General features: G+C 42.2%; 1 protein-coding gene across 1 annotated transcript in view; it reads right to left on the reverse strand.

Annotated features, from left to right (window-relative positions):
- Positions 1–22,096, reverse strand: part of ENPP6 (ectonucleotide pyrophosphatase/phosphodiesterase 6) — a 120,804-nt gene that overhangs the window by 29,199 nt on the left and 69,509 nt on the right. Inside the window, exons 3-4 of the mRNA XM_001082274.5 lie at positions 9,009–9,120; positions 304–445 (exon numbers count right to left, since the gene is read on the reverse strand). Of these exons, the coding sequence (XP_001082274.4) occupies positions 304–445; positions 9,009–9,120 (254 nt within the window). The remainder of the gene's footprint in view (positions 1–303; positions 446–9,008; positions 9,121–22,096) is intronic.

The following is a 22,096-nucleotide window of genomic DNA, read 5'->3' on the forward strand; positions in this document are numbered from 1 at the left end:
TGAGGTAGAATCAGCACTGGAACCTGTCTACACGCCCAGCTGCTACCAAACTTATTAGGATTCCACAGAGCTGGGTATCTCTCCAGCCGAGCCAGGCGAGAAGGCACACCTAGGTCCACTGGCCTGGCTATGGAACAAGGGATCGCTTGGTACCGCAGGAGGCACTGTGTGAAGCAGAGGGACTCGTCAAGCCTGTGCCGGCCCCGTCAGCCTTTAGCAGTAAAAGGGAAGATGTTGACAGGCATGACTGTGGGGGAGACAAACAGAGAGAAGGCCAGGCCAGGTGTCTTAGCTTCAGGTCACCTGGATCCACTTGGTCATGTACTTCAGGACAGTGTCTACAGCCTTGAGAGCATCTTTCCTCTGCGGAGATGCAGGCCCATAGTGGTGGCCTTCCACGTCGATGCGCTCATGGTATATGGCTGCCAGGTCAGCCCGGCCACTCCTGGAGGGACAGAGGAGAGAGCCATAGGTGAGGGAGGCCCCTGCCAGCTTGCTCCCTTATCACCCCCATAGCACTCTGTGAAGGTGTTCACACTCCCCGAAACCTTGTCCCTGGGCCAGGCAAAGCCAATACCCTAAAATAAATGAGGTCAGATCTCCAAGGGAAACACACACACTGAACCAAGAATTGCTGGTCCTGAGCACCTTGGTGATTAAAGATTTCTCATCATGCCTTGGAGAGGGGGAAGATGTGATAACAAGGATAGTTATTGCTGCATCCTCGCCGCCTGCTGTCACCAGGTCAGAAACACTGGAAGCTGTTATTTAAATAACTACTCTTCAGTCATTGCTGGACTCTAAATCAAGCACTACATCGTGGGCCTAATTGGTTGGCCAGGATAAGAACGGCATTTCCACAGCAACTCTGCAGGAGGCAAACAGATGAGTGTTCAGGGCCTGGCATCTGTGGCCCTCCCTCGGACACTTGTTCTATGGGGGCATGTGAGGGGTCAGCTCCAATGTGGATATCGAGTGAATTCCAGCAGTGACCACACCTCTAGGGGCCCAGGAAGACCCAGTTCTGACAAAACTCCCCTTCTTGGCTAGAGTATTGATGGTAAAAATCCAAGCTGTTTCACCCTCATTCTTGGGTTAAGAAGGACTGGGAGCGAGTGATCTAAATTGGAGCAGGAAGCTTGCAGAGTCTATGAGAGGGGAGGAATAATGTGGAATGTTCTCTCCTCCCTTCCCACAGTATTTCCACTGTGACTCCCTCCCCAGTGCTGGCTTTTCCACAACTTCCACACAAAGCACCTGAAATGGATCAGGGTGATGATGACGATGGTGATGGTGGTGATGATGATGTTAGCAGTGACTAACAAAAGATGCAGCAATGGAAAAGGAATTAAAGCTCATTTCCCTGCTGGGAGTCTACATGGGTTAATAACTAATACTCTTGGCGGATTTTAAACATACACTTGTGCGCACCCAGATGAAGCACACGGCCTCCTCTGATATGGCCTCCCCAATACTTAAAACATGAGGAATTAAAGAATGTGTCCTGGAGCCCGCAGGGCCTCGGCCCTTGTGGTCCACAGGGGATGGAAAAGAGTACCACGGTAGCTCAGAGAGCTCAGTCTGCCCGTCCGTCATTAAACCACTCCTGCTCACTCTTCAGGTCCCTGGAGAGACACTGCGCCTTCCAGGAAGCTTCCTCTGGTGCCCTGCGGCTAGACTGAGCAGCCCTGTGTGTGTTCCCATAGCACCCTGGGTTCGCTTCCGGGCCATGACTTTTCATACTGTGCGGTAATTGCCCACTTATGTGTCCTTTTCCCTGTCTAAATTGTGAGATTCGTTCACTGTAGGAGCCAGGACGCATTGTCCATCATATCTGAGCTCTAGCCTGGCATTTGGTGCACAGTAAGAGCACTGTTAACTGCCCTGTAACTGTATAATCACAGTCAGTGCTCAATACGTGACAGCTCCTATGGGTCAGGCACTACGCTGAGAGCTTTTACCCACATTATCTTATTTAATCCTCAAACAGCCATGAAAGGTAGGAATGTCCTGAACAGAGAGTACAAGACAGTTCCTGGCATCACACAGCTAGTAAGAGGTGGACCAGGATTCAAACCCTGGTGCAGCTCACTCCCAGCCCCAGAGCACAACCACTGCAGACTCTGAACTCAGTAACCTGCCCAGGCCAACCGAGAAACATTCTGCTTAGTCTTCACAATCTTTTCGAAAAGGATCTTATTCTCTCACGAGAATCCTACCAACCCCTAGAAGGCTAGGTGTGAGAGAGGCGAGAGGGTGACAGTGACATCAAGTCTCTTTCCTTTCTGCACGCTCAGTGCTCTGTCTGTGGGTTGAATAGGCCTCCCACGTCTGTCACTGCAGTGAACCTCATAGAAAAGCACTTACAGGTTTCATAGATGAGGAAATAGGCCTAAGAGGGTTTGAGATGTCATTAAGGCCTCACAGACCTCTGAGACACAGCTAGAACCAGAAATGCAAGCCTTCAAATCTCCAAAGTCAGGATACTTTTAACTCTAGCAAACTGGGCCTTTGAGCATCCACACGCACTCCATCCACTCAACTGGGAGCAAGTCCCAAGAATGTTCACCTGGCATCTTCCTTCATCTTCCTTCATCACAGTCAAACCCGCAAGAGGTACATTCTTTACATGCCCTCCCGGGTGCCCTGAGGTGAACTTCACTCACAGTTTTGAGGACACATGGGTTTCAAGTTAAACGAAATTGCTAGTCAAATGTTCTTTTCTCTTTTTAGAATAAAACAAACTGCCCCCTGGTTAAAAAGACCCTTTACCACCCTCCTCCACGTTGTGGATTGGATTAGGTTATTATTTAGGTGTTTCTCACGAATGGCATTATCCTTATTCATACTCACTAATGTGTGCATGACTAATCCAAACTCCTTCTGCCTCTATAGATAGCAGAGAATACAAAGTCACTGTAGGGTCCCACAAATGTGTAGGTGGTTGGTAAAACAGACAGCAGCATTGTCACACATGTGCCAACACTCTTTCAAGGCCCAGGTTCATTAGACTGATAGGCTGATGGCACTTCTGCCATTGCAATCTTTGAACACAGGGAAACTTCCATAAACTCTGTCCTTTGGATAAGACTCAGCATTTCATTGCTTTAGGTACGTGCACGTTTAGCATTTCAGATGTGCCTGTTCACACAGTATGACATCTGTTTAGGTGTCCACACTTCCAGAGTGGGCTTCCATGTAGGGAAAAACCCGATTAAACTCAGTGGTACTTACTACAGTGAAGAGTTTTCATGAATACAGTTTACCATTGCATTAAAGTTTAATGAATGAACTAATTCTAGGTCTCTTCGTGTTAGACACCACATCTTAGTGCAGCACTCACTGTCCTCGTTTCTTTAAGGCTATTACCATATTCACAAACCTCCGCATCAGCCATTATGTATGACACTTTACCTGATGGCTTTTGGTCAGGAAGCTGTCAACCCCAGATGCTGGGAATCCTGGATTTGGGATGCTCGTGATTCAGGGATTACTTGTCTTTTGTGAAAGGATTACACGTTGACATTTCATTGACTCATTAGGACCCTATGTCTTCAAGGGCTGAGACCTCTTGCCTATATAGTTTAGCTGACAGATGCTTGCCTGCCAGCTGTTTTCCACGCGGATCTTGTTTCCATCCCAGGTCAGCTCATTTGCAATGAATTGGTTCGGTGAGGAGTGACGAGTAGCCATGCCTGCCCATCTACTACTGCCCATTGACAGCTCTAAGGTCCAGGAACCATTCCAGAAGGACATGTGGCCCCAGCACTGTTACCTGAGAGCTGCAAGGGGTTCCTAGCCCTGGTGTTTCAGGGACACCTGAGTCTCCCATCACCTGTCCCGATTTCTTTGCCATGTAAAAAGTTCTTAATATTCTTTCCATTTTTCTTACTAAAGTGGGTGACTGTTGAGAAAAATGACCCAAAACTTAGAAATAAAGCCTACAGTATGATTTCCTGTCTTTTCAGTGCCGTGGTGAGCACTGTCTAATAAGCTTGCTTGAGTCACCAGACTGAACTACTGATTGGAGTTCAGACTCTAGAAACCTAGCTGTTAACTTGTAGGAAACTGATAAGATGAAAATTATTTTTGTCTGATGGAGGAAGCAGCTCTAACATTATGGTTTGATTATCCTCCATATTATTAAGCATATCTGCATCAAACAACAATTATCCCTCATCATTCTCCATCCTTCTGTTTCTTGATGTGTGTGTGTGTCTCATTTTCTCCTTATAAGCAGCTTTGTCATGCTCCTGATTCCCCTCAGCAAGAAACTACATTGAACCTTGGCATATTCCTCATACCCAGATGTACTGAGCCCATAACAAGTCTTAATTTTGAAAATTCTCTTTTGACAGGGTCATTGGAACCAGACAAATCTGGGATCAAACTCTGGCTTCTCTTCGAACTAACCTCGAGGCCTCAGATGAATGGCAAGATTATCTCTAAGCCTCCATTTCCCCATCTGAAAAACCTACTTGATGTGGTGTGGCTGTGTCCCCACCCAAATCTCATCTTGACTTGTAGCTCCCATAGTCCCCATGTGTAGTGGGAGGGATCCAGTGGGAGGTGATTGGAGCATGGGGGTGGTTGCCCCCATGCTGCTATTCTCATGATCGTGAATGAGTTCTCATGAGATCTGATGGTTTTATAAAGGGCTTTCCCCCCTTTTGCTTGGCACTTCTCCTTCTTGCTGCCATGTGAAGAAGGACATGTCTGCTTTCCCTTCTGCCATGATTGTAAGTTTCCTGAGGCCTCCTCAGCCCTGTAGAACTGCGAATCAATTAAATCTCTTTTCTTTATAAATTACCCAGTCTTAGGTATGTCTTTATTAGCAGCATGAGAACGAACTGATACACTACTCAAAGGGTAACATGGTGTATTAAACAAGCTGATGGGTATAAAGCACTTGGCACATAGTGAAAGGGAGGGGAGGGGAAAGAAATGCCTCCCATTTCTCTCTTCCCTCCAGGTGGCCCTAGATCGCTTTTCCTGAGTATGTGGCTGAGCAGGGAGGAGGAGCCAGTCTCCTAGCCCCAGCCTTATTCCTGCTCCTTCTTCCCTGTACTCCACAGGGAGGAGGGACCAGGCCAGGACAGGGGAGCTGGCTTCCTGGTGGCCCATGGAAAGAGTTGTGTCATCCAATCCTTCATTAGTACAGGCACCACTGAGGCTCTGGGATCCTGAAGGCAATCCTTTTGAGCTGTCTTCAATATCCTGGAGCTTGACAAAGGATTATATCTATACACAGTCTATGGCTGTGCCCACTGGTCCTGCAGCCCAGTTGTTTCCTGACTGACACTTTTGTGAGGCTGCACAGTGAGTCTGCTATACAAGCCTGGAAGCAGTTGCCCAGCCCACTGTGACTGCCCCCTGCCTTCCTCCACCCACCCTATGAGCCATTCAAGGCTTATTTCAGCTTTAGCACCATGCACCTTTTCCTGCCCACTGAACCATGAATATCCTGCAAATAGGACTTCCTGGAGGATGCGAGTAAGTCATGCAGATCACAAACCCTGTTTCCTTTTCAGCCAGGGTAAAGGGCCATGTGTGTGGGGCGCTGCCTGCAGAGCGCCATGTGTGATGGGAGGCACATGGCTCTAGTGCCTGGGCTGCAGGCTGTAGACACATGACGCCTGAGCAGGCTGCAGAACCCCAGGCTTTAGGATGGCCCCAAAGAGAAGACTTGCAAAGGGGCGCATCTGGACTCCCTGTCACTGTCTCAATTTCAGGGTGTCTTAGAAGTGTGAGCTGGCAGAGACCAGGGTGAAGGACTGAGGAGTTGACCCTAGAGCAGTTCTCAGTCACTGCGTCCCCAAAGCGGGCCTCCAGAGACTAGGCCCTAAGCTGCTGTAGAAAGAGCTGGGCTCTGGCTCCACCACTGGCTGGCTTGTGAGGTCCAAGGAGAAGTATTTAACCTTCAGAGAGCCAGTGGCCTCTTTTGTAAGGCGGGGAGAGAAATGCCTACGATACCGTAGACATGAGAACCAAGTGGGTTACTGGAAATAAAGCCCATTGACACAATACTAGCTGATTGCTGTTAAAGCACTAATTCCCTTCCCTCCTCCTTTTCCCTATTCTAGAAATTGTCCAAGTTCAAAGGTAGCATTACACAAGCCTATGTCTGGGGTCAGTAATGCGTTATGAACACTGGAAGGCAGGGCCTGGGTCAAACTTGGATGAGGGATTATCCTTCCTACCACAGGCTGACCTGGATCCTCTGCTGAAATGTCCCTGGGCAGACCTCTACGTTCAAGATCTTAATAGCCTCTCCAGCTTTCTGTCAAAGCCCATCTATCCTGGGTTCCATTCTCTCTGTCTCTCAAGCTAATAGCAAAGTGGATTAAAAAAAAGACGCTCTGTGAGTCTTGTAGTGACTTGGAGAAATGTGAGTGCATGTTTGGACACTCATGTATGAAAACTCCAAGTGCTCCTCAAATTATAGTTAGGAATTTGCAGTAGAGCTGAAGAGAAGTCAAAAGGTGAGCTGCGGCATTCTAGACACGCTCCTCTTTTAGGGGTCTCTGATGGACAGATCAATAATCCTACATCTTTGCTAGACACACATACCAAGAGACTTAATGATTCCTTTGAGCCACATGATTGCATGGACAAGCTACTGCGGGCAAAGTGCTCTTGACTGGTCTAGATGGTTCTAGACTGGACATCTTCCTCACTCACCTCATTCCTGAAGGGGACAAAGGTTAGATTTCTTTAAAAGAAAAATGTTGACCCACAACTTTCAGACCTTTGTTATTCTTTGTAAGAAGATAACGAGACATGTTCTAATAATAACACTCAGGTTGACTGAAGGAGGGGCTTCCTGTGTCTTCAGGGGAGACCCAAGTCATCTCACTGTCTTCCACAGGTAGTATCATCCAGCCTATTATTATTCTTTTCTTTCTGTCATGTCAAGAGCTGCCTAGCTTTAGAGACAGTGGGTCTCCATCTTTCCACCTACTACCCAAAGGGGCTGTTTCTGGTGGCCCTGTTAACTTTGGCAACATGAAGACCCCATGAGACAAGTGCACTGGCCTGGTTTCCATCCAAACCAGGCCTTCACTGCTTCAGGGGTATCATTCTTATTGCAAACCATGTGAATGCCAACCCATGGAGCTCAAGACCATCTACATAGAACACAATATAAATATGTGGAGCTGGGCAGTATGGTAATGCCAGGGCACATTAAGTGGAGGTCTAGCTGGGGACTCTTTCCTGGGCTTCCAGTTCTTTGTAGCCTTTTCTTCCTAGTAGAACCTAATACCTATGATAGACACACACTCATACCCCACCATCGCCACCACTGCCACCACAACCAAAACCTTCGCCATTCCTAAATGTTCTCCAAGGTAAGGATGCATTTCCATAGCTTCTCTAGAGGAAACAGAGCCCAGCACTTATTCCCCGCCACATGCTGGTGTCTCTCAGGACAGGGAAGTCTGCTTAGACTGGCCAGCTAGTAGGCCAGTGCCAACCTGGGATTCTCATGGCTGTGCTATCTGTGCTCACCCCGCTGTGAATCACCGGGTGGTACAAAGTGACAATCCATTGGCCGTTAAGATAAAATGAATGCAAAAACGATGACATTGCCAGACTGTTGGGTTATTTGGAGGTATTTGTATGGCAACTCTAATCCAAATTTTCATATTTGGCACAGCCATGGGCTGTAGGGACGGCTGGCGTTCTGGATATGTTGGAAACAGCATTGGTTAGACATAGAGCAATGTCCAAGTGCCAGCCCCACTCATCTGCTGCACATGCTGTGCTATTCTGGTTCACTCGCACAAAACTAGACTGCAGCGCAATATCCAGCTCATCCTTGTGTGGTTCTCCAGCACTCATGGGCAAGTACTTCTCCATTTCGATGTATTTTAAACCTGTTTTCTCTCCGACCCGTCAATGAGAGCATGAACCTTTATGTGCCCCCACCTCCCTGGACCCTCTTGATAGGTTTCATGGAAGTGGAATCATTCTAAGAAGCAGTGAAGGCAGGGTGCCGTTTTCTGCTTTCACTGCTCTGTGGGGGTGGCTGCTGTTCGCCATGGTGTGGGAGGGGCGTGGCAAGAAGAAAATCCATGATAGGTCAGCTCTGGATCTGGGGCGGTCTTGGTGACAGGCCATTTCATGTGGCTCGTGCTAGTGCTCTGTACACTGTGCCCTGGGTAATTTGGTTCTCGGATATGCCCAGTTCAGAACCAGGCTCCTTTTCTTGGCGGGAATGAAGGTCCTGTCCCCAGTCTCTTTGCTCTGATTATGGCAGGTCTTCTGCCTGAGGCACCCAGGAAACCCATTCAGTGGCCACAGTGACCTCAAGTCCGCTCCTGGAAACTCAAGAGCCCCCAACATCCACAGCCTCTTGGTAGCCGATCTCTACTTAATGCTGACTCCCACTTGGGCTCCCACCTTGCTTTCTGCTTCCAGAGATTTCTGAGACTGACGAGGCTTTGTCCTGAACTGTCTGGATCAGTTTCCTTAATAGTCTTGTGTGTGCTCTACAAGACACAGCATTACTAATTCCTACATTTTTGCAATTGTGTGTCATGGTTCCATGTGGGAGGGAAAAAACAGATTCTGTGTTCTAATATACCCATGAGTTTTGTACATTTCCAAGAAAGGGGTAGGGTAGGCAATTTTCCCACACTTATTTGACCACATATCCTTCCTTTTTGCCAAATACTTATTAGTACCTTCAGAGACACAATTGGTCACTGAATCGTGCTTAGGGAAATGATGCCATTTATATTGTTTCTCCATTGTTTAACAACATCAAAAAGGAGGTTCAAAACCTTAGGGATTTTCCTGCTCTCAATTCAACATTTCCAGAGACTGCCCCTGCCCAAAATCACTTGCTCGCAGTTACTCCCTACTAGCAGCTAGCAGTCACCACACAAGAGGCTCACCAACTCCCTGAGACATGATTTCTCCGCCACCAAGCCCTCTTAATTCACTTTAGGATCCATGATCAGTCCTGGAAACAAGGAAGAAAATGGTGTGTTTGGGACACTTACTTGAAGGAGTCAAGAGCATCGCTGACTGCATTGGCAAAATTGATATCCGTTGGGACATTTTTATATTCTAGGCAATAGGTGGGTCTGACACCCAGAATCTCAACCTCACAGCCTGAGAAGGAAAAAGATGGCAAATAGTTACTCTCTTCAATAAGCAAAGTCAAGTTATGAGCCTATTTCAGGAAGCAAACACCATTAGTCAAAATAAAAAATAAAAACGTGTATTTTTATGAACTAAAATAACTTATTGCTAATAGGTGGTGTATTCAACTGCAATTTTGCATAACTGGAGCAGAGGTTCTCAAATGTCACTCCTATGCAACACTGGTGCCCCATGTCAGAGATTGGCAAAAATTAGACAACTGTCTTTCCCAATTTGAAACAAAACACAATTAATCAATATATACAAATACCTCAATTGAAAGTTTCTTCAATAGATTTTTCATGAATCTAAGTCTTTCATGAAAGTCTTCTAGTGTACCTTTGCCTCTTTTAGAATCAAGTATTAGGTAGTATCTGATTAGTCAGAAGATTATAAAATAAATATTTCACTATCCTGTGGCATTATACAAAAGCTAACTGGACTTAGAGGTACTCTACCAAATTGGCAAGCTAAAAATCAGTGAGTTCAAGCAAGAGGTCTGAGCCACATCCTTGCCTCGCCCAAAATAGAGTGAAAGAATCAAACTCATTCTGACGTGAACAGACTCAGCTTTTCTGCCCCAGACTCCTGGACAAGTAGAAGTAGTTGCTCTGCAGAGGAGACACCCATCCATATTAGGAGAACATAGAACAGGAGAGGGATGTGCCCATCTCGGTTTCTGCTAGTTGGGTAAATATTTATTGGGCACTTACTGTGACCTAGTCACTATGTTCAGTCATAGTGGAAACAGAAATGGATCAGGTAGGGTCTCCTTCCGGGAGCATCCCAGAGTTTAGTCTAGTGGGAGGGGACACAGGAAAGCAGCGTAGTATGTGAAGTAAGGTGCATAATTCCTGGGTGTTGTGGGAATCAGATGAAGGGCCCTGACTTCAGGCATCACTTCCTCCTGAAAGCCTTCCTCAGGTCCCAATGTTGGGCTCAGTTTTGTAGATGTAGCCATGGCAATGGGATGCAGGTGGGCTGGGAGGACGTTCCAGGCAAAGGCAGCAGCTTGACCAAACCTTCAGAGAACTTCGGAGCAATACTGTATGTGTAGAGAACTGTAAGTACCATAAAATGCCAGACAATGATGCCAGGAGACCAGATGCTGCTCTTTCTTGTAGCCCAGGGAAAATGATTTCCAAGGTGAGGTAAGTAAAAGTGGGACAAAGAGGGAGTGCAGGAGGAAAGGAGGAAGGAGTCTCTGTCAGGAAGCACATCAACCCCACCCCTGGGAACACTTGCCAGCTGGTTACAGCCAATTTAAAAGACGATAGGGCAGCCTCCAGAAAGCATCCCTTCATCTGGCATACTATAGCAAGACCTGGGTGTGTCATGGGAGACCCTAGTGCTTTCTGCTTGATATGTTGGGTTCAGGGTGAGCAAGGGCCCTTACAATAACTGGGACAGAACTAGAAGGCACGAAGCTTCCTTTTCCAAAACATGTTTTTTGAGAGGAAAAAATAGGCTAGGTGACCCAGAAATAAACACTGCTCATGACTTCCAGGAAAATATTCATTAGAGTAAGAAATGTCAGTGGAATCTTGAATGACTATATCACTTTACATACCAGTGTTTTATTGTTGAAGGTGATTTGTGAAATGTTATTGCTCTTTCCAAGCTATTTTTTCTGTATCCACCTTGTGCTCAGTGCCAGAAACCCCAAGGCAAATAAGATATCACCTACCCTTTAAAAGTTTAACAGCCATGTACAATGTGACCAGGTGTCTGCTTCTAGCATCTCTGACACATCTGTATGTAAATTGTAAGTAATGCAGGTATGATCATGGTTTTGAAGATAAAAGAAATGGCATTCTTTTTTGGTGTTTGCACGTAATATAAAACTATAAATGCTTTTGGTATGAGCAACAATATATACGTCTGTTAATGTTATCAAACAGACGTTCTCTTAATACTTCTATATAAATAAAATGAATCTGGACTTAACACTGGCATAGTAATACAGTTCACTTGAGAAATTTACCCTTGCCTCAGGTTAAAGTAGAATACAAACTATTTTTATTGATTAATTACATGTAAAATTCTATAGTACAGGTAGAGGCAGTATGTGTCAATGTAGAGCTGTAGAGCTGTTGTTACAGTGCTATGGAATTCTTTATTTTCAAAAACTATAATTAATTTTAATTTAACCAAACATCATGGCAGCAGCCTACAGTGGCTACCTAGGCTAAAGGTAGGATAGGAAAATCGAGATAAATTTCCCCAAAGTACACAAACTCTTCACTGAGTGGAAAGCAACAGTTCATCAAAGACTAAGGACATACATCAGAGTGGAAAGGGATCTTCCAACTTGCAGAAAGCTGTAGATAATGCTGGAAAGAAAAAGAATTCCTCAGTGACCCAGGAAGTTGGCAGCATGAATTCTCTATGTAAAGCACTGGACAAATGGCAAGACTTGCTAAAGTGATCATCCCTATCATTTCTCACCTGTGACACTGGTGGAAAAATGAATCTAACTAAACCTTCAAGAAAGCCCAGGCCAGCTCAACTACAAATTAGATTGATTTGGATGCCACCCTAGAGGAATGAAATAGGAAGAAATAGGGTCTTTCTGGGGAAAATATTATTTACCATATTATCTCTATTGTTCTTTCTTGCACAATGTCCAACATACAATAAAAAATCATGAAACATGTTAAAAACAGTAAAACGTGCCCCATAATTAAGAGAAAAAATAATCAACAGAAGCAGATCCATAGATGGCACAATTATCAGCGAGAAAGTTTAAACATAAATTACATTTTTAAAAAAGATTATTGACTAAAGCAAAATTGGTAACAATATATTATGGACTTTACAGCATATGTAAAAGTAAAACATATGACAATAAGAATATAAAAAGTGCATATGTGGACAAATGGCATTATATAATAAAATTTTAAAACTCTCATGTCATTTGTGAAGTAACATTATTTTAAAGTAGACATAAATAAGTTATAGATGTGTGTTGAAATGTCTAGAATAACCATTAGGAAAAAACACAATAAAATCTAAGATTAATAAAGAAGATATGGGCCGGGCGCGGTGGCTCAAGCCTGTAATCCCAGCACTTTGGGAGGCCGAGACGGGCGGATCACGAGGTCAGGAGATCGAGACCATCCTGGCTAACACGGTGAAACCCCGTCTCTACTAAAAAATACAAAAAACTAGCCGGCCGAGGTGGCGGGCGCCTGTAGTCCCAGCTACTCGGGAGGCTGAGGCAGGAGAATGGCGTAAACCCGGGAGGCGGAGCTTGCAGTGAGCTGAGATCTGGCCACAGCACTCCAGCCCGGGCGACAGAGCGAGACCCCGTCTCAAAAACAAAAAAAAAAAAAAAAAAGAAGATATGATAGAATTCTAAAAGTACTCAATCAGTGAGAAAAAGACAGGAAAGGAGAAACAAAGGAACAAAAACAGTTAAGACAAGTAAAAAACAGTATGAAGATGAGAGTTTTAAACTCTACAATATCAATAATTACATCAAATATAAATGGACTAAATTTGTTATTTAAAAGGTAGAGGTGGGTCAGACTGAATAAAAAAGCAAGACCTGAGGTCATGAGTTTGAGACTGGCCTGGCCAATGAGGTGAAACCCTGCCTCTATTAAAAACATAATATTAGCCAGGTGTAGTAATGTGTGCCTGTATTCCCAGCTACTTGTGAGGCTGAGGCAGGAGAATCCCTTGAACCCAGGGAGTGGAGGTTGCAGTGAGCTGAGATTGTGCCATTGCACTGCAGCCTGGGCAACAAGAGCAAAACTCCATATCAAAATAAAGAGAAGCTTCTAATTTTAATGACTACTTCATCAGTCATTTTTCTATATTGTTAGTGCTATTTTTTCCTGCTTAAGAAATATTTTTCTTATCCAAAGTCATGATGATATTCACCTATGTTTTCTTTCTTCGGTTCCAAATTTTTCTAAACATAGAAGCTTTATGTTTTCCATTTTACATTTAGATCTACAATCCATCAGGAATTACCTAGAATTAATTTTCATTTATGGTATTAGATAGGAGTCAGAAGATGTATATATATACACACACACATATATAGGAGTCAGAAGATGTATATATACACATATATACACACATACATATATATATATATAATCTCCAATTGATCGATCATAATTTTTTGGAGACTATCCTTTATCACTTTGTGGCAGTGTCACATATTGGATCATATGTTTGTGGGTTTATTTCAGGAATTTCTGACCTTTACCCTCAGTCTATTTAACTATTCTTGTGGAAATACAATTTGTCTTACTTTTTGTAGTTTAAAATAGGTCTGTATCTATTAATGGAGTAAATCTTCCTGTTTTGTTCATCTGTCTCCAAATAGTTTCAGCTATTCTTGAGTCTCTGCATTTCATATAAATTTTAGAATCAGTCTTTCAATTCACACACACACACACGCACACACACACACACACACAGAGTTGGGATTTGATTGGGATTACAGTGAATCTGTAGATCCATTCTGAGAAAACTGATAAAATATTAAGATTACCAATTTATAAATATAATATATTTTTCCAATTATTTAGGCCTTTTTACATTTCTTTAAATGCTTTTTGATATTAAGTTCTTGAGCCATTTTTGTTAGATTTGTTCTTCCATCTTTCATGTATTTGAATTTACTATAAATGGTACTGACCTTTTAATTTTTTCTCAGTTTTTAGTTGATATCAATACAATAATTTTTAAATGTTGAATTTGTATCAAAATATCTCTTATTAATTCTAAAAGTGAATTCTTTGGGGTTTTTCCAAAACAGTCATCTGTGAATAGTGACAGTTTGTTGCCTTTTTAATTGTTTTACTTTTATCCCTGTCATCTTCCCCTGCTCCCCCGAAGGACCTCCAGTACACAGCTGAATAGAAGTCATGCTAGAAGGCACCCTTACATAGTCCTGAATGCATTTCTCCATAAACTATGATGTTTGCTGTCGCTGTTTGTTTTTTGGTAGATATCCTTTATCACGCTAAGGGTGCAGTGTACTAATTACCCAACTTTATTTTAATAAATCTTAGTTTAGGATTGTATCAATTGCTTTTCATGATCTACTGAAATGATTAAATGATTTTCTCTTTCATTCTAATACTGTTGTAAATGATATTGATTGATTTTTTTTTTCTTTCAGATGGAGTCTCACTCTGTCACCCAGGCTGTAGTGATTTTTAAATGTTAAACGTAGGTTTTCCTTTTATAAACCCAATTGTTTGGCATATATTATTCTATTTACATATTGATAGATTCAGGATGCAAATACTTTGTTTCTAATTTTTCTATCTATGTTCATGAAAAAAGTTGTCTTGTAATTTTACTTTCTTTTAATGTTTGTCACATTTTTGTATCAAGATTATGCTAACCTCATTATGGTAGTGATTTATCTTTTTTTTTTTTTTTTTTTTTTTTTAAGAGCTGGTATCTCACTGTGTTGGCCAGGCCAGTCTTGAATTCCTGAACTCTGGGGATCTTCTTGCCTCAGCCTCCCAAGTAGCTGAGATTACAAGTGTGTGCCACCATGCCTGACTCAATTTATCTTTATGCATTCTCTGAAAGAATTTCTGTAAGATTGCTATTATTTTTTCCTTAAATGTTTGAAAACTTCACTAGTGGAGGTGTCTAATACTAGGTTATTATTTTAGGAATGGTTTTTAAAGATTTAATTTAAAAACAGATATAGAAGTATTCCAATTTTCTATTTCTTTTTTTGTGATTTGGTGATGTTTTCCCTAGAAATCTGTCTGTTTCATCTGTGCTTTCAGATACATTGGTGTAACATTTTCATACTCTATTACTGGCTTTTTAAGGTTTACAGGTTCTCTGTTGATGTCCCTTTTTTCATTTCATTATTGGCTATTTGTGTCTTCTCTCTTTATTTCTTTATAAGCCTTGTCAAGTTTGCATCCATTTTAATAGGTTTTTTTCCCCAAAAACAAATGGGGCTTTGTCAATTTTCTTTGTTGTATGTTTATTTTCTATTTTATTCATTTCTGCTTTTCATGATTTTCTTCTTTATATTTGGGGATAATTTAAGTTGCCTTGAGTTGGAGACAAATCACTACTTTTTGCCTTCTTAGCTAATGCATCTTGTATGCCTGTTAATTTCCTTATAAGGATGACTTTAACTGCATTATTCTTAAGCCACTACATCATAAGTAGCATTTTTACTATCCCTCAGTTCAAGATTTTTCTAAGTTTTCACAATTACTTGAATCAAAATAACTTTTGAATCAAAAGTTATTTAGAAGTCTGGTTATTTTCCAAATGTATGAGATTTAAAGTTTTATTTTTATTATTGATTACTGTTTAATTACATGACAGTCATAGGACACATTCTCATGATTTCAGACCTTTTCAATTTGTTGAGAAAGATTTTGTGGCTAACATATGGCCATTTTTGATAAATGTTTCGTGTGTACTTGAAAATAACGTTTATGCAGCAGCTAGGTGCAGAGTTCTAGTAAATTCAATTAGGTAAGAATGTTAATTATGTAAATTTTCTGTATCTTTCTAACTTCTTGCTCTCTTATTCTATCAGTTATTGAGAAAGATGTATTTAAGTCCACTATTGTTGTGAATTTACCTGTTTCTCCTTTTAGTGCTTCCAATTTTTGACTTATTTATGTTGAGAGTGTGTAATTAGGAACATTACTATTTACACTGTTACATCTTCTTAGAAGATAAAAATTTATATCAACATGAATAGTCGTTAACTTAAAAACATTCTCAGCTTAGAGTCTACATTGCCTAGTGTTATTATAGCTGCACCAGCTCTCTTAGTGTTTTGTGCAGTGTGTCTTTTAAAAATGCGATTACTGGGCCGGGCACGGTGGCTCACGCCTGTAATCCCAGCACTTTGGGAGGCCGAGGCGGGTGGATCACGAGGTCAGGAGATCGAGACTATCCTGGCTAACATGGTGAAACCCCATCTCTACTAAAAATACAAAAAACTAGCCGGGCGTGGTGGCGGCGCCTGTAGTCCCAGCTACTTGGGAGGCTGAGGCAGGAGAATGGCGTGAACCCGGGAGGCGGAGCTTGCAGTGAGCCAAGATCGCGCCACTGCACTCCAGCCTGGGTGACAGAGCGAGACTCCGTCTCAAAAAAAAAAAAATGCGATTACTTTCAACTTTCTGCATACTTAATATTTAATGTATGTCTTCATCAGCAGCCTATATTAGTTTTTGGTTTTATCCATGCCAATGATAGTCGTTTTTAAAGTAAATTTCTATCAAAGTTTAACATAGATGCAAAAAAGTGAATAATTCATAAGGATACTGTTCAGTGAATCCTTAAAAGGTGAAGGCAGCTGTATACTGAGTATCCATGTCAGGAAACAGAACACAGTCATCACTTATGGGCGCCTTTTATGCTCCCTTCTCATCACTGTTCACCCAAGGGTGAATACTGTTCTAACACTGTACATTAGCTTCTGCTGTTTTGAATTTTTTGTAAATGGAACACTACATATATTCTGATTCATTAAAATATTTAACAAAATATTAGTGAAAAAAATAAAAATTTACATTTAATGTATTTTCTGATATTTTTGTGTTTAAATCAGCCAGTTAACTACATTTTGTATCCATCACACATTTGATAGTTTTTCTCTCCTTCTTTAATTTCTTTTGAATAAAGTATACATTATTATTATTGTGCCATTTTCCTTCCTCTATTAGTTTGCTATTTATACATTTTGATTAACCTCTTCCTTGCAAAGGGCCCCAGAGATGATAAAAATGGAAATATTAGTCTATTAAAGTCTATTAGTCTATTAAAGTCTATTAAATTTTATATTTATTAAAAATTTTATTAATTTTTTTAAAATAAATTTTTTTAAAAATTAAAATTATTAAAATATTAAAATATAAATTTTCATTCCACAACTTCCCAGAAAATGCAAGAACATTCAGACACTTTAACTCTGAAATTTACATTTCTCCCATCTTCTGTGCTTCTATTGTCATGTATTTTAATTCTCTACATGAGAATTAAATTTTGGATTTTAATCCAAAAAAGGGACTTTTAGTATTATTATTTATTTAAGTTTACCTACACACTCACCCTTTCTATTACTCTTCATTTCCTCCTCCATCTCTGTGCTTCCATCTGTGATCATTTTCCTTCTGTCTAAAGAAGTTAGTATTTCCTTTACTCTAGGCCTGCTGGCAATAAGTTCTCTCAGTTTGCTATCTCTATGTTTACTATGGTTGCTATCTCAGTTTACTGTGCTATCATTTTTGAAGGATATTTTCACTCGATATAGAATTTTAGGTTGATCATTGTTTTCTCGTATCATTCGGAGCATCTCATTCCATTGTCTCCTTGAATTCCAATATTTTGTTGGAGAGTCAGCTGTCAGTCTTATTATTGCCCCACTGAACAATTTTCTCTGGCTTCTTTTAAGATTTTCTCATTGTCTCTGGTTTTCACCAGTTCTGAAATCCATGATGCTCTTTCCTGTGTTTCACAGCACTTCGTGAATGTATGGTTTGGTATTTCTTGTCAGTTTGGGGAAATTCTCAATTATTATTACTCAAATATTACTTCTGCCCCATTTTCCCTCTCCTGCTGTGACCCCTTCACTACATACCGCATGTCTCTTACATGCTTTTCTGCCTTGTTCATCCTTTTGCATCTTCACATTGAAGCTGGATAGCTCTCTCTTTATTTCTAGAGTTCCCTTTGTAAAAAAGATTTTAACTTACTACTGCAGGTCTCCATTTTGTGATTTCATCTTTTATCATAGTTCTTTTATTTTTGAGATGGAGTCTCGTTCTGTCACCCAGGCTGGAGTGCAGGGGCACAATCTCATCTCAGCTCACTGCAACCTCTGCCTCCCAGGTTCAAGTGATTCTCCTGCATCAGCCTCCTGAGTAGCTGGGACTACAGGCACCCACCACCACACTTGGTTAATTTTTGTATTTTTAATAGAGATGGAGCTTTGCCATGTTGGCCAGGCTGGTCTCAAACACCTTACCTCAAGCAATCCACCTGCCTCAGCCTCCCAGAGTGCTGGGATTACAGGTGTGAGCCACTGTGCCCGGCTTATAGTGGTTTTGGGTCTATTCTGCTTTGTTTCTCTCTCTTGGTTTTTCAGTCAGGCCTTGTTTTCTTATATTCCGTTTTTGTTTTTTTTTTCTTTAAATTGAATACTACATATTGTATACATAAAACTGTAAATACTGCTTAACAGGATATATAGTTATCTTCTAGTAAGCACACAGTTTTGCTCATGGTGAGGATTTAGGCTATCAGCAGACTACCTTAATCCAGAGTGGATTCAGTCAAGGATTAAGATGATTTGAAGCTTAGTTGTGTCTTTATGACAGCTTCCCCCTTGTCTATTTCTAGCTTATTCTTAGTGCTAGGGTGTTGCTTTTTATTGTTCCAACTGAAAGTCTGGGATTTTTACTAGATTTCTTTTCCTTGGTGGGCCCTGAACTCCAATTTTTGTCCTTTCCCCTATCCAGTAGTGCTGCCATGTCTCTTGACCTCTCAGCTGCTGCTTTTGTGATCAGCATTGGCTGAAGGAGAGACAGGGTACCATTGCCGCCGGACGCAGCTCTTTCTCCACATCTTGGCTTATCTCTGGTCCATCACACACATAAATGCATGCACACATGCATGCAGGCCAGCAGCTCTTCTAGTTGTTCCTGGAGAGATGCGTTGTTTCAAAACAACTTAGCTGGGCATTGTACCAACTAGAATCCCACATTTCAACAAATAATTTTTAAACATAAAAGTTTGTAATTTTAGAAATTATCTTTACATTTTATTAGAAATGTATGTCTTAATGAAAGAAATAGGTGTGCTTTAAAAAACTAATTTGTATATTCATGGATAAATATGACTGATTTCTAGAATGAGACAAGTTCAGAATCAATGCTATTTCTAGTCATTAAATGTAAGTGCTGAGAAAGTTGTTCACATAAATAAATATATAGAAATAGAAGGAGTTTTTTGTACGAATGTCATTTAATTCTTTGAACTGTTTCTTTGAATGCCAAAAATGCACAGTGATCTATCATCATACATTTGAAAACAATATTTCAGCTGACAGCTCAATTAAGTTTTTCTTAAATAATGTAAAAGCAAGCACTGGAAATATCTTCTCTTTTAAGGTTTGTTATTTTGTTACTAGATTCACTCACTTTCCAACATTCGCATCAATATTTTGAACCATCTGTCTGGTGCTAAAGGCATTTACATACTGTGGCAATGCACCTTAGTAATATTCTTGATGGGTGAGAGGTATCTTTTTCTTACATAAAACAGTAAAGAACATGTTTTAGTCAGGATGACTTTAGCAATACACATGGACTTTGAGGGTCTTAGAATTGGTTTCTTTAAAACTAATTTTGCTCTTGGAAATCCCTGGGAATTAAGTCTGAAGCCTCCTGAACTAAGAAACGAGGCAGCAGTAGCTCCACTCTATGGGAACTGTAATGTCCTGGAAGCAGCTGGGCCAGAAGTGATGTTGACAGTTGGAGGTAAGAGGTGAAATCTGTCTGACAGTGGCGTAAGTTATTCTCTTCAAGGTTATCCCCCAACTAAAGCTCTATGTGCAGAGCAGAGAGAGGAAGAAACTTCGAAGCCAGGGCACATAGGACATCCTAATTACGATCTACTGGGATGATTACAGACTCAGATAATGGGGTGAGAAGCACCACCCATCAGAGGTGCTTTGAATGCAAGTGCTGCAGACACCGTTCATTTGAGTGGAAGTCATGTGTCTCTGAGAAGGGATGGGACTACCACCCAAGTGGATGGAGACTGGACAGGTGCAATCCTTCTGCTGTGTCTCTGTAGAATGGTCTCTCCGTGGTGAAATCCCCAAGGGGAAAACATCTGCCCTTACCTCTAATGTTAAAACCCAGAGTGAATAAATGACTGGCAAAGGCAACGGCCAGCAATAAATGACAATGGCAGCAAAACGGAGCGTGGAAGAGAGAGCAGTTTCAGATTCGGCAAAGTTTTAGAGGGAGCAAAGTTAATTATTCCGAGGTGAATTTGCGTGGGAGCTCTGTTTTGTTTTCTCTAGTCTTTATCTGATGGAAATCAGACTGGAGGGGGAGTGTTGTGTGAATCCCAGGAGGTAGCTGTCTAATCAGGAGTCTGCGGGCCCCTCTCCTGTATCTCCCACAGGCTCAATCTGTGAAGTGGGCGAGCATTGCTCAACCTCGCAGGCTGCTGCCTCCAGGCCATTTTCATGGCTCCACAGGGAGCATGGAATCTGGTCAGCTGAGAGCTTGCAAGTCATCCCAACACAACTGAAGAAAGCAGGGCTTTCTGAATCTCTGCCTCAGGGATCTGTGGAGAAGGCGGCAACAAGGGCGATGGGCTGCCTTGTGCAATTTCAAACATTAATCAGGGACTTGGGGCAAGATTTTGATTTCATGACAACTTTGAGGGCATGTTTTAGCTTTACTCTGTCTTGTTTCCTCATCATTCCCAGGGAGCATTACAGGGAAATGCCCTTAATTAGGGCTCATTTTTTAGGACCTACTGTTATCTCTGTCTAGAGTCTGCCTTCTTGCTGGGTATTCCCACCTCGGGCAGTCTTCTCCTACAACCTAATAAGTACATCCTGATTGGAAAAAAAGCATTAGTGAGAACTTAAAGGACAACCAATGACAGCCATCGCTAAGCCTGTGGGCTTTCGTTCAAAATAATAATAATAATAATAAGGCATTTCTTCTTCAAAACATATAACTTCCACCCATTAGAAAATTATTTTCATTTTTTTTTCATAACACTTTACTGGCTTGGACCAAAAATTGTCAACACAAATATGCAAATCTGTAACGTCTACAATATGGACGATGCCCCCCATAGATGTGGCATCCTGTGCAATTAACAGCTTTCACAGCTGTACCTGCCATCGTACCTCAAACCCCTTCATCTACAGCTGAGAAAGCAAAAGCCTCCTATAGGAGAAGTGAACGTCCCAAGGTCTCCCGGTCTGCCAGCCATCGGGTCTAGCTCTGATACTTTCCACCGTGCACACTGCCGTCCTGAAGGAGACTCGCTTCTGGCAACTCTCTTCAAGGACCACCGAGTTGAGCCCATAAAAATTACATTTCTCCAAACTTCCTAGAGCCTAGGTTTCCCCTTCCAAGTGTAGCTCCTGCTGCCTGCCAACTTTGACACATCTTGTAACAATAACCCCTGTGTGCTGCATTTTATGTGATGTGAGACAGGTGTGCAACTGTTGAATACATGTCTCAAGAGAGCTTATTAAAACAGCTAAGCCAATTAACTCTCTTAAAAGCACGTAACCTTTTCCAGGAAAATACATCTGAGGCACAGAAGCTTGTGGGAACAAGTCCTTGGGGGAAAGCACGGCCTTTGATCTCAGAGGTCAGCCTTTTCCTGGGGTCGGCCTTGCCCACGGGGCTGGGGGACCTTTGGCAGTGACTCCCTTCTGATGCGGGGAGGAAGGGGGTGGGCTAGCCTGAGCGCAGGGTGACCCTGCAGACTGGCCTTGTGTGCAGGGGTGAGAGCAAGCTGGGGAAGACAAATTAGATGAGAACCAACTCATCCATTAGCGCTGACTCTGAAAACTCAACTGAAAATGACCCACTGGGCACAGAAAGTGACTAATAGGAAACCAAGATGAGAGGGAATGTGTGCCGTACCCAGGCTGAGTCTCAGCTTCAGGGAGGCAGGTGGTGAAACTACAGCCAGGCATAATGAGGTCAAAGGCCACGCTTTCATCTCTCTATCTGCTGGTTAGCTTTAGATCAGGAAAAATCCCTGGCTCACGGTCAGGGACTGCACTTCTTCCGAGTGGGACCAGGTGAGAGGAATGAATGACCATGACTGGCATTACGGCCCCTGCAGGCTACTTGACACACTTGACATACGTGATCCACAGGGTCTTTGTGTCTGAGGCATGTGCCTCATGACCTTCTCAATCTTGAAAGGATTACAGTGA

This window comes from Macaca mulatta, chromosome 5 (assembly GCF_049350105.2).
Source record: "Macaca mulatta isolate MMU2019108-1 chromosome 5, T2T-MMU8v2.0, whole genome shotgun sequence".
NCBI lineage: Eukaryota > Metazoa > Chordata > Mammalia > Primates > Cercopithecidae > Macaca > Macaca mulatta.